Source organism: Nilaparvata lugens, chromosome 1, assembly GCF_014356525.2.
Source record: "Nilaparvata lugens isolate BPH chromosome 1, ASM1435652v1, whole genome shotgun sequence".
NCBI classification, from domain to species: Eukaryota; Metazoa; Arthropoda; class Insecta; order Hemiptera; family Delphacidae; genus Nilaparvata; species Nilaparvata lugens.
This window is the reverse complement of record NC_052504.1, coordinates 85,231,463-85,245,279: the sequence shown is the minus strand read 5'-3', so window position 1 is coordinate 85,245,279 and position 13,817 is coordinate 85,231,463. Positions and strand designations below refer to the sequence as shown.

At 35.5% G+C, this 13,817-nt stretch overlaps 1 protein-coding gene across 1 annotated transcript in view; it reads left to right on the top strand.

Moving 5' to 3' along the window:
- Nucleotides 1–708: 708 nt before the first annotated feature.
- Nucleotides 709–13,817, top strand: part of LOC111064470 (zinc finger protein 665-like) — a 31,781-nt gene continuing 18,672 nt past the window's right edge. Inside the window, exons 1-3 of the mRNA XM_039419380.1 lie at nucleotides 709–816; nucleotides 1,477–1,655; nucleotides 4,879–5,040. Coding sequence (XP_039275314.1) covers nucleotides 1,523–1,655; nucleotides 4,879–5,040 — 295 coding nt within the window. The 5' untranslated portion in view covers nucleotides 709–816; nucleotides 1,477–1,522. The remainder of the gene's footprint in view (nucleotides 817–1,476; nucleotides 1,656–4,878; nucleotides 5,041–13,817) is intronic.

The window sequence follows — 13,817 nt, the reverse complement described above, 5'->3', positions numbered from 1 at the left end:
AAGAGATATTTCGGCAGCTGAGCTGTCTAACACAACTCCTGCATAAGTAATCCATTCCCACCGCATATATATTGTTTGACAGTCTCTTTTAGTTCTCACATAATCTAAATTTAAATGATACTCTCATAATGTTGGTATTTGAATAAAAATAATTTTACCTCATGAATGGTCACCATTATCTCAAAACAGCTTAGGCCTAAGGACGAAATAGACGCGTTTTCCACTCGTTACAGAGCGCATGGCCTTTTATGGCAAAGACTGACTATGCGTGCTGAATTTCGGCGCGAAATGACCTGCTGCAAATCTAAGACGCTGAATCTGCATTTATTCTGCCAGATATTACTATAATATGTTGAAGGTGCGCCGAAAAATTCCGCTCGTAGTCAGTCGTAAAAAAGACAGCCTTCACGTGACCATCCCGTCCGTATTTTATTGGTTTAAGACTACCCAAGTGATAATTATAATTATCACTATAATTATAATATTCCTTCTCCTTCTAATTATCTTCTGTAATTCCATGCTTTGAACTATCAACAATTCTTCTTTTATATTACTCAGCACAGACAAGATGATCCTTGTATTTGATTAGCCTTATTGATACACTAAAAATGCACAATATATGTTGCTTAGCAAACCATGCTTTCATCATCCATGCCTCAACTATTCTGATTTGTAACTACTTCCTAAGAATGTATTTATACAAATCATAACATTAGTTCATTTGTTTTATTCGCAGAATGATTTTTTCAACGAAGTCAGCAGTTTAACTCTTGAAGAGACAGATGACTTATGCTTCACTGCCGTCGAACAAAAACTGTAAGTTATTTTACTGAGTTTTCCAAATTATTTTAAAGTTATAATTAGTCAAGTAATTATTTTAATAATTATAATTATTAAAGAGGATAATTATGATGATGATGAGAGATAAAATTTGTGAACCTAGTGTCGTGCCTCTGCTGAACAAACCCTTCAAATTGTGATAAACAATCCGAACTAAAAAATAGTTTTTTTGTGAAAATGTTAGTTTTTACTTAATCCACAATATTTTTGTGTGCTTTCATTGCAGTTGTCCTATAGTCCGACCCTCTGCAAGGGAGTGATATAAAGGGGCAAATAAGCTCATAACTTTCAGTTGGATGATGCATATTATTAGTACTTGAAATTTGTTAGTTTTTCTTAAAAATGTCCGCGTATTTCAACTATATAGAATAGTGTTTAGGGTTTTGGAATAATAATGACTTATGAAGGTTGCAAGCTACAGTCGACTGCACTATGTTGTGATTTCGATCACATTGCGCCTTCAGTTTAATCGAGGTCTATTTTATTCTAGGTGTGAATTATTAAGGGGTATTATTTGTCAGATAATTTAAAGTTTTAGTGGTAGAAAAGCCCTTCAAGAGTTGACTTCCTAATACAGGGTATTCCCATTTCTCTATTTATTGCTACCATTGTAATAATTGAGTTGCTCTTTTTCAGATCCCTAACAATTTATCATTCTTGGAAAAATGAAGTTCTTGCCCCTATGGCTAGTGATCTATTGGACGAAGAAAAAAGTAAAATAGAAGGCGAGGATGAAAAGAAGAAAAAGAGGAAAGAATGTGTGGAAAAGAAGAAGAAGAGTAACGTGAAAACCAGTGGAAATGCACTGTCTGCAGGTAAATAACATTTTATTTTTACAAATTTGAATTTCAAATCATATTATTTTATTTATTAAAATTACTAAAAATTGAAATGACAAAGTGACTGAAATTTTATTGAATAACTGTTATAGTGGAGTCATTTTTGATTAAAAATCGCCATTGAAACATAATTGCTACCACTTTGGGATTTGGCACATATAACGTATTTATGATGCCAAACCACATACTTAGGCAATAAACCTTCCCGGCGGAAAATGGTGGCCATAATTCATTTTTTCTCTTTTTTTTACAAAAACTATCCTCCTTAGAGAAAAATGTATTATATAAAAAGTGCCCTCTGAATAAATATCTTCAACTTTTGTTATATACAAAAAAATGGAAAAATTTATAAAGGGAAAAGTTATACAGGGTGATTCTTAATTATGGTAAAATAATTCAATACGTGATAGTAGAGGTGAAAATAAGAAAAAATGTTCTTATAAACATATATCCATAAACGCTTCATTAGCGAGCTATACAGGGTGAAAGATTTCGCCCGGAATTCAGTTCCTCTGGTGAAATACACCGATGCTGAATTGTTTGGCGACTAGTTCTTGGAAAACTTATGCTGGATTCTTATGGAAAAATATCTGAAAAATTGAATAAAACTAGTCTGGATGCTGTAGTGTGAGTAGTTTTTGAGAAATAAGTTGAAATATGCAAAAAATCTAAGTAGAAAAACACAGACTTCTACGATTGATGCCTAATAACTTTCTTCAATGACCAGTAAACAAATAATTTTTCGCGATAAAAATTGTAGAGAATTTAATTCTGAGAAGAATCATGTAAGCTGTGTAAACTAAATTTGAATAAAATGTATTATTATGTAGTACATTACACCACAAAAATTTACTGTTTTATGAGGAGAGAGCTAATAAACTCATAGGTTGTAGCTGATTGCAAATAAAATATTCGGTTTTTTATGAAAAGTTTGATTCTTATATGAATGTAACATATCTAAATGACATTTAACTTATACCAAAAGACTAAAAATGATGTTCAAAGTGACCTCCGTTGTTCTGAATGCATATGTTCAGACGTCTTCTCATCGATTGTCGGACCCGTTCAAATATTCCAGGAGTCTGCTTTATCATTTCTATTCCGTTCAAAATCCTTAATCGGAGTTCTTCAATGGTATTAATCGGAGTATTGTATACCAAGGTTTTCAAGTGTCCCCAAAGATAAAAATCCAAAGGATTTAAGTCTAGTGACCTAGCTGGCCATGGTACTGGCCCACCTCGGCCTATCCATTGATTTGGAAAGCTGTGATTCAGGTGTTCACGAACAGCAACACTGAAGTGTGCTGGAGCTCCATCATGCATAAACCAAATGTTTTGGCGCAACTGAAGAGGTACATCTTCAAATAAGATGAATAGCTCCTCTCTCAAAAAGTTTAAGTAGATTATGTCATTAAGCCTGGGAGGAAGCTCGAACAGAAGTAGATGATCTCCTATGATTCCTGCCCAAATGTTTACTGAAAACTGATGTTGTGGACGATTAGGATTGATGGCATGAGGATTCTCATCTGCCCAAATATGTTGGTTGTGGACGTGTGCACCTAAGTGCACCTTGGACCTAAGTGCAACCTTATCATTTTCTAACTTTATAGACAGATTTTCGCTTTATACTCTGAGATTTATTTCGATATACGGTTGTATTGACTTATCAAAGAAATAACATAATAAATAAACTTGTAAAAGAAAAAAATATAAGGAAAAGCATCTTTGAATTTTCAATTTTATGGCATGAGTGTTGAAGTTATAGGCACTTTATTTGATACATATTTCTCCGCGGTGGATAGTTTTTGTAAAAAATGGAAAAATATGGATGACATTCTCCAAAATGGCGACTGGACCACAAAGTATATTGCGGACAACTTTTAGGGCCAGTTTCCGAGCTCTTGATTTAGCTAAGTTCTAGACTTTAAACAGCTGGAGTCAGAAAATTGTCTTTTCAAAACGGGGCGTAGTCGCAGTTTTGTTTCTCATTTCTATAATTGGAAAGCCTTGACGAAATTAAACATTCCTAAATACCTAATTCAAAATAGCTGGAACTTTACACTATTTTCTCTCTTTATTTTATTTTGTATTCAATTTCCTAGTTTTACGAACCGTTCAAACGTGACTATGACAACGACTACGCCCCGTTTCGGAAAGCCAATTTTCTGACTCCAGCTGTTTAAAGTCTAGAACTTAGCCAAATCCCGAGCTCGGAAACCGGCCTCAAGTGTATGTTATTCTGCATCATAAGTAAGACATATGTGCCAAATCTCGAGGTGGTAGCAATTTGTACTTATTTGATTCCCTAAAATGACTACTATTAGGACAAGTGTGTACACACATGTCATACATTGTTGATCACTACAGCGAAAGGCTTCGAACAAATTTTTTGAATTTAGGTTTTTGTATCTTTGATTTCTTATATCTATTTTTTCTTACCTGCTCTTTGTGATGTTAAATTATTTCTGTATAATTATAATTTGTTATTTTCCAGTGGTTAATTTTTTGTTATGTTAGAAACTGCTGTCAAACAGCTTGTTTTTGTTCAAAGCCTCTCACTGATGACACATGTTCATCACATGTTTGAACACATGTTCAAATCACTTGTCCTGTCGTTGATGACCACCCTTAGAATATTACCAAAAATATGCATTAGCTCTTGTTCAAGAGAACATTGTCACCTTCATGGTTGAGTTATAAACTTTGAAGATTGCCCTTTTATTTTATAAAACAAAAATCGTAGTATTCAGGAAAGGAAAACTAGACTTTAGCCCAAAATAACTCTTCTTGAATTTTGTCATAAATTCTCTAATTATCTAGATTACGCCTACATTTATATTCACATTAGCATATCAAAATGCATTCATTCTGTTATTTCTCTGTGTAGGTCGGATTGTTATACTTATATTGTGCTGTGCTGTTTTGCGTAAATTTACTGTTCATGGTTTTTGGTAGGCCTACCCATTACATTTATGAAAAAATTAAGGGATAAATTCCCTACTTACTCTTACTCAGTTTTAATAAACTGCGCCTCTATAAAAGTATTGTTTCAAGTCCTGTGTTCACACTTATCCTGTCTTTAGTGTCCAGCATTACATTAGTTACCAACATTATTCTTATAAATAATAATCTATGGTATGGAAATTTCATTTTGTGAATGTATTTTGGTGAATAAATTGAAATTTACTCTACACCCACAGATGCAACTGGTAGTGACGTTTCTGGATCTGCTGTGTCAGGAAGTACTTGCCAAGAACAGAAAAACGATGAAAGCGTTGGCAAAAAACGCCGTTACCCAAAAAGAAGTGTGCCTGTCAAAAACTATACCGAACCAGAAAATATAAATATGGACGACTTCGTTTGTGAGTATCTTTCCTTGCAATAGTTTTGTGGTAATTTAAAGTTAAAAATCTGGTGTGGCGCACTCACACAACTTTCCTTGCCGTTATGAAAATTGATCACCTGACGCTAGTGTTCCCGCGCATCTCAAGTCTACTATTCAAAGATGATGTGAGCCAGCTGGTGACAGGACAATAACGCTGGATACACACGAGATCTGCTATCTCTTCATAGTGAATGATTTAATAGAATCAACAGTTGTTGCCAAAGGTTTGCAATTGAATAATCACATCTCAAATTTCAAGCTTATTTTTTCAATTTTAGGTGACAATGTTACTGGACATTAATTCAAGAGATTTTCATGCTCAATCTTTTCCACTCGAATTTTCGTTCAAATTATATCTGAGACCTGATAATTGGAAATCTAAAATCAAACTTTGCATAGATGAGGTGGAGCTCCTGAAATTTTTACAGATATGGGACTTGTGGCAGTTGATATAGCTTATCAATAACTATTCTAGGTATGAATTTGATCAAAATCGTTGGAGCCATTTTCGAGAAAATTGCGAAAAACCCTGTTTTTGACAACATTTTTGCCATTTTAGCCGCCATCTTGAATTGCATTTGATCGAAATTGTTCGTGTCGGATCCTTATAGTGTAAGGACCTTAAGTTCCAAATTTCAAGTCATTGCCTCAATTGGGAGATGAGATATCGTGTACAGACGCACATACACTCATATACACACACACACACACACACACACACACCACACACACACACACACACACACACACACACACACATACACATACACACACATACAGACCAGTACCCAAAAACCACTTTTTTGGACTCAGGGGACCTTGAAACGTATAGAAATTTAGAAATTGGGGTACCTTAATTTTTTTCGGAAAGCAATACTTTCCTTACCTATGGTAATAGGGCAAGAAAAGTAAAAATATAAAATGCGTAGAGACAAGGGTGACCAGTGCTAGGATATTTAAAAATATTATATTTGTTAGGATTATGAATGTTTTCTATATCTATGTCAATGTAAATAGTGAAATATTTTTCCTCTCCAGATAAGTGTGAGTGTTTATAAGTATCTCTACAACAATAAAAAATAAATATGCATCATTCCGATAAAGGGGCAAACTACTTAGAAAATTGACAAAAAAACATGAAATTCGAAAGATGTAGGAACAAACTTAATAATTTAATTGGAAAAGCAAGATAGATTATTTTAACAACAAATTGAAGTAACATAATAATTCTAGAAAAACTTGGGATGATATACATCACAAAAAAATCCCAATCAATCAATCTGGATGCAGCTGTCCTCAATAAATATTTCGCGATGGTAGGCAAACATTTGTGAAAAAACAATCAGAGGACACAGAGAATAACAATCCCTAAATCACTTAATCGCTGGGTGACAGGCCTGATCTGCCTGTAACAGGATATAGTAGCATATAACTAGTAGTTCTGTGAACAGTAGACCTCGCGCTCAGTAAGTTACATTGACCTGTTATGTTTTCTCAAAAATTAATAAATAATTTATCAATTTAAAATGTCTAGAAAAAATCCTAAATAAACATAGAGCTTTCTGTCCTATCGTACCGTGACAGGGTGTCCACGTGGCGGGAAATCCGGGAATTGTACGTGAATTTCATTTGGGCGGGAAATTTACGGGAATTGTACGGGAATTTTGTCGAGATACGGGAATTTTTTGACACTTCCGTCAATTAGCTAATTGTGTATTAATTAAGGAAATTCAGCCAGTGGATGAGTGGTGAATTAATTTCCATTCTTGGATGTGCAGGTAGGGTCGGTGAGAATAGAGTGCAGTTACATCACTTGTTGGAGGAAGAAATCAAAATCTGTATTCAATGACTGCCTTGATATCGTACTTTTATATATCTGAAGTATCTCAAGGTTCTCAACTTATCTAATGAAGTCTTATAATACCCACCATACAATCTAATAGAGAATTTCTTCTCATCAAGGCTTACGTTTTCTTTAAGAGAACTCTTAATCCTTGCAGAGAGTTGTCTCTTTGAAGAAGTTTTAATGCATTGACCTATCCTTTTTCATATGAAGCAGAAGTAGTATCACAACCTTTTACATTATGAACAAATAGAATTGATTCTTCAATTTTTTCAACTCACTTTGCTGTCGTGAAATATTGTATATAGTTTACTTTGTTTCACAATTATTTAGATTATACAAAATAATTATCTTGTCCGTTTATGGAGAAAATAAAGCTAATAGGACCAATAGTAGGTTGACCAACAACTTTTTGTGTAGTTGAGAAGTTGATATTGTGGTAATTATTCATATTGAATGAAAAAGACTAAGAAATTGTCAAAAAACCACTGATTTATTGATAATTAGAAAGACCGGTTTCGGTTATTACACCATTGTCTTTGTTTTTTGACAATTTCTTAGTCTTTTTCATTCAATTGACCAACAACCTCTAATGCTCCTCCTTTCTTACTTTTACTGCCGTAGACACTATCAAGCAATCTGCACCTGACTCTGCTAAGCAGACCCTGATATTATTCTGCGGACACTTTGAACCAGCATTTTTATCAAACTTTTTTGCTATATCTATTGATTAGAAACTCAGCTCTTGTCGTTGAAGTTGAGTTATTCTCTTTTCTTTGATTGTAGCAAAGGTTCGCCTTGCAGCTCTCCGACAAATTGTTTCCAATATTTATTTGCATGATCAGGATAACTAAAGTAAAACAATGAAATCATCCAAGAACTATAATAATGAATATGATAACAATCTGAAACTTTTTCATGTGTAGCTGGTCTTGGCCATTTCGCTGAGTGAAAAAGATGTCCACTATCCACCATCTCTTCATTTATGAGGCTCATTTCCATTGCATACTATCATAGACGAATAGTATTGGCTATCTTATGCTTTTTTCCCCTATGATACTATTCTATTGAATAACTGTTGTGAATTAAGTGCAACATTATCATTTTCTAACTTTATAGACAGATTTTCGCTTTATACTCTGAGATTTATTTCGATATACGGTTGTATTGACTTAGCAAAGAAATAACATAATAAATAAACTTGAAAAAGAAAAAATTATGGAAAAGCATCTTTGAATTTTCAATTTTATGGCTTGAGTGTTGAAGTTATCGGCACTTTATTTGATACATATTTCTCCGCGGTGGATAGTTTTTGTAAAAAAGAGAAAAATATGGATGCCATTCTCCAAAATGGCGACTGGAGCACAAAGTTTATTGCGGACAACTTTTAGGGCCAGTTTCCGAGTTCGTGATTTAGCTAAGTTCTAGACTTTAAACAGCTGGAGTCAGAAAATTGTCTTTACAAAACGGGGCGTAGTTGCAGTTTTTATTTTCTCATTTCTATAATTGGAAAGGTTTTCGTTGACGAAATTAAACATTCCTAAATACCTAATTCAAAATAGCTGGAACTTTACACTATTTTCTCTCTTTATTTTATTTTGTATTGAATTTCCTAGTTTTTCGAAATTTAATTCATACGTGACTATGACAATGACTACGACTACGCCCCGTTTCGGAAAGCCAATTTTCTGACTCCAGCTGTTTAATGTCTAGAACTTGGCCAAATCCCGAGCTCGGAAACCGGCCTCAAGTGTATGTTATTCTGCATCATAAGTACGACATATGTGCCAAATCTCGAGGTGGTAGCAATTTGTAGTTATTTGATTTCCTAAAATGACTACTATTAGGTAGTAGTCAACTAAAGTTCTACTGACAGGACAAGTGTGTTGCACATGTGTGTACACACATGTCATACATTGTTGATCACTACAGCGAAAGGCTTCGAACAAAATGTTTTGAATTTAGGTTTTTGTATCTTTGATTTCTTATATCTAATTTTTCTTCCCTGCTCTTTGTGAGGTTAAATTATTTCTGTATAATTATAATTTGTTATTTTCCAGTGGTTAATTTTTTGTTATGTTAGAAACTGCTGTCAAACAGCTTGTTTTTGTTCAAAGCCTCACACTGATGACACATGTGTGTGAACACATGTTCAAATCACTTGTCCTGTAATTGAAATGAGTTACAGTGTCACTTCTCACAGAGAAAAAAGACTTTGAGAAAAGAGCAACTCTCCTGGGGGAGTTGCTAGTCTCCTACCAGGCGCCTCCCCAGGTGGCGGATCGGGGAATGCTCACCAGATATGGTGGGTACTGGGGAAATAAAATACCCAGGGCGGACCAAAACTAGCGGCCGGATGATTGTCGGGATAAGCAATCACCTCTTGCTGGCCAATGGCTTCGGGCAGATGAGCTGGCATGAGTGGGGCACTCTTTTGTCCTTGGTTTTGGAAACGGAATCTAAAGACGGATGAACTGCAGAAAGCGGTCAACGGCATAAGGATGAGGAAGGACACAGGACATACACCTCATTAAAGATCCACTGGATTTGTCCTAGTAGAATCAACATGGCTATTCTTGCATCAAAATCAATCCGGAGGCAAAATAGCCCCTCATTCGGATCTCCGGGAGGGGCGGTTGCGAGGGTAGGAGTTGAAAGGAATGAAACATTTAGGCTGGCAACATGGAACGTTAAGACAATGAGTCAAGCAGGAAAAATACATAATGCAATACAAGAAATGGAACGAATGAAAATAGATATTCTTGGGATTAGTGAAATGAGATGGCCTGACTCTGGTGATATGTACATTGATGATTATAGAGTACTGTATTCTGGCACAACAAATGGAGTCCATGAGCATGGAGTTGGAATGGTTTTGAATAAGAGGCTGAGTAACTGCATCAAATGTTTCACACCTATATCTGAAAGAATAATGCTGGTACAATTGAAAGCAACCCCGGTAGATATCAATATTATACAGGTATATGCCCCAACATTTGACAAATCAGATGAAGAAGTAAGTGAGATGTATGCTAAAATCAATCAACTGATGTCAAATTTGAAGAAGCATGAAATAAACATTATCATGGGGGATTTCAATGCAAAGGTAGGAAAGGGACAGACATCCAACTCAGTAGGGCCGTTTGGATTAGGAGAGCGAAATAAGCGAGGAGATGAGTTGGAAATGTTTGCAGCAGCCAATGAACTTGTCATTTTGAATACCTTTTTCAAGCAACCAAAAAGAAGACTCTACACATGGAGGTCACCAATGGACAGACCAGACAAACTAGTACGGAATCAGATTGATTTTATCTTGATTAACCAACGATTTAGAAATAGTTGCACCTCAGTACGTGCATATCCAGGAGCAGACATTGGTTCAGATCACAATCCGTTGGTTGGAACATTCAAATTAAGGTTGAAAAGAGTCTATAAAAAGAAGAAACTCAGCTGTGACATAAGGAAATTAAAACATGCAGGTGTCAGAGAACAGGCAGCCAGGATGTTAAATGCCCAAATTCAAGGAAGTGAAAACATGAGTATTGAGGACAAACTTCAAAAAGTGCAAAAGACAATAGATAGAATCAAAAAAGAAAACCTCCAACCAGATAGAAGTTGCAGAAAATCCTGGATGACTGATGAAATTTTAGAGTTGATGGAGGAACGAAGACTTTGTAAGGATAATGCAGTTCTATACCGGCAAGTTAATAGAAGGATTAGGAATAAAATTCGTGAAGCAAAAGAGGCTGAAATCAAAGAAGGATGTGTGGAGATAGAGTACCATCAAAGTAGATTCGATAATTTCAATGTCCACAAAAAGGTTCGAGAATTGAATGGCATTTATAAGAAGAAAAGTTGCAAATCTCTCATGTCAGAAGAAGGAAATCTAGTCATAGGAATTGAGGAAAAGAAAAAAGAATGGAAAAAATACCTTGAAAAATTATTCAATGACACAAGATCTGAGAATGAACCAAGGGTAGAGGAGCATAGTGGTCCAGATATACTAAAAGAAGAAGTCAGTGCAGCTGTTAATCAGCTTAAAAATGGCAAGGCAGCTGGTCCTGACAATATCCAGGCAGAGTTTATCAAGCTGATTGATGAAGAGGGTGTGAAGTGGCTTACAGACATTTTCAATGTAGTGTACAGGTCAGGAAAAATTCCTCAAGAATGGCTCAAGTCTGAATTCATTGCACTTCCCAAGAAAGCTAGTGCCAAAGCATGCAACGATTACAGAACAATAAGCCTCATGAGTCACCTACTGAAATTGTTTCTCAAAATAATCCATAAGAGAATCTACAAACTGTGTGAGCAGCAAATTTCTCCTAATCAGTTCGGTTTCCTTAACGCTGTTGGAACGCGAGAAGCTCTGTTTGGTGTGCAGGTTCTCTTCCAGAGGTGTCGCGACGTGAATTGTGATGTGTTTGCATGTCTCATTGATTATCAGAAAGCATTTGATCGTGTCCAGCATGATAAAATGATAGAAGTGCTCAGAGACAGTGGCATTGACTCAAGAGACCTGAACATCATCATCAATTTGTACTGGAACCAGACAGCAGTTATGAGGGTGGGAGATGAGCAGACAGAGGAGGTGAAAATCTTGCGAGGTGTTAGACAAGGATGTATCTTGTCGCCCATCCTTTTCAATCTGTATTCGGAGCGTATATTTGGAGAGGCACTGGAAGATCAAGATGAAGGAATATCAGTGAATGGCAAAAGATTGAACAACATACGGTATGCAGATGACACTATTGTGTTTGCTAACTCCATTGAAGGTCTGCAACAGTTGATGGACAGAGTGGTGGAAAAGAGTTCGCAATATGGTTTAGAAATCAACACTAATAAGACAAAGCTCATGGTAATAAGCAAGGAGAATGTAGGTGGAGTACAATTGTTTGTTAATCGAGATGCAATAGAAAGAGTCTCACACTATAACTACCTGGGTACCATCATCAATGAGAAATGGAATAACACACAAGAGATAAGATGCCGCATAGAAAAAGCAAGAGTTGTCTTCAATAAATTGAGTAAGGTGTACAAGAGTCACGACCTTACTCTATTAACTAAATTGAGACTATTGCGTTGCTATGTGTTCTCCGTTCTGTTGTATGGGGTAAAAACATAAATATAAACATAAAGAGAAATGCAAAACCGTCGACTTGAATCTTAGACCTCACTTCGCTCGGTCAATTATTTGCTATTGAAATTTTGCAAATAGGTCAACTACGGCGTCACCCAAGGAGAGATATCCTAACCGAACTGAACGTACTTTTCCTCAGACGTATTTTTATACGTAAAAAAATGTAATACTATATAAAAGCAACAGTAATACTCAATACCGCTCACACGACCCCTTATGATAAACGTGAAAATATTACAAGAAGATACTATGTACACCTTATCAAGTTTACCGCGTGTCGGCATTGATTTCCTTATTTCTGTAACAACTTCATTAACAGAATTCCTACAGATTTCGTAACAAAAAATGTAACTGGTCGATTATATATCAAAGGATGGACGATTGGATAATTCTTTTTTAAATTGACTTGACCTAGTATGGCAGAAAATGTTCAAGTGGATTAGAGTGATGGGCTTTTGAAACCCTTCTTATCAGGATACTTGAGTAGTTTCCGTCTCTAAGATTATACTGTAGCCTATTTGGAACTAAATACAGTGTACGTTACTTGTGCTTCATTATTCATAGAGTCCACCGCTTACTATATTCCATATGCATATGGTTGCAATTTTACATTTTTCCTTTTCCTTACCAATTATTTATGATGATGTGCTCTCGTTAGGTGAGATCTCCTAGTGTGAGATCACATTGGATGCGTGTATGTGCAAGTGCACGCTTGCATGTTATGTATGACCAAGCTTGCAGATGAGAAACAAAATCTGGAAAGAGCAATAGGGACAGTCACACTGGACGCTTGCACTTGCTGGTGCGTTCAGCATGAGCAGCTACATGCTAGTCGCAACGCGTCTCAATTCTGTTGTTCGGCTCATGCATGCATGCATGATTCGACTTGTACTTGCACATATACGCATTCAATGTGATCACATCCTTAGGTTATGTGCTCCAGCCGCGGCGGCTCTAACCACGCGTCTCGAAAGGCCGCTAAGGAATTGCATCTTTAGGCAGCGTTTATATCAGTACTTTATTCCACTTCATATTAGTTGTCACTTCAATTTTTCCAATATGGAAAGTCTAATTGGAGAAGTAACCAGCCGGCCGATTATGTGTTGATTACAGTTCAAAATTACATTCAACATGTTTATTTTGTTTGAAAATGTATGTGGTTTTGTATTTTACGGAAGAGGTCATAGATTCATAACAAATTTCTGTCAATAGAAGATTTCAATTCAGAAATAATTTCTTGCAATGCGTTATTGATATTTCCGATACCGCAATAAATTACTTTCACAACATGTACAAGTAAACCAAAACAACCTTTTTCGCATACCGATTTGCAACTTGTCAATCTATTATGTCTTAACTTCAATAATATTTCATTCATTTTTAAATAAGAAAAAATATTTCATTTGATAATGAACGTTTCTCACACACACAATTGTTGATAAGGATGCATTTCTCAACTTGCTTTACATTACATAGGTGCTGACTACTGGGGGCGTCTAATAAAATCCTTATTCTTACTCATTTTAAATCTAATATAAACCTCATTCATATATCCAATAAACCCTTTAAATATAGTAAAATAAAGTTCTAATATTCAGTTATAGAACAGGCTTAGAAACATCCATTGGAAGAATAAATGATAATTGAAAAAAATAATACGTTGATGTTATAAATACTACTATATTTGTTCAATTGAAATCACAGAACCAGGCTTCATGGCAACACCTGCTACATCTTCAGTGTTGTTTTCCCTGGGTTTGGTTTAAGGTGGCTC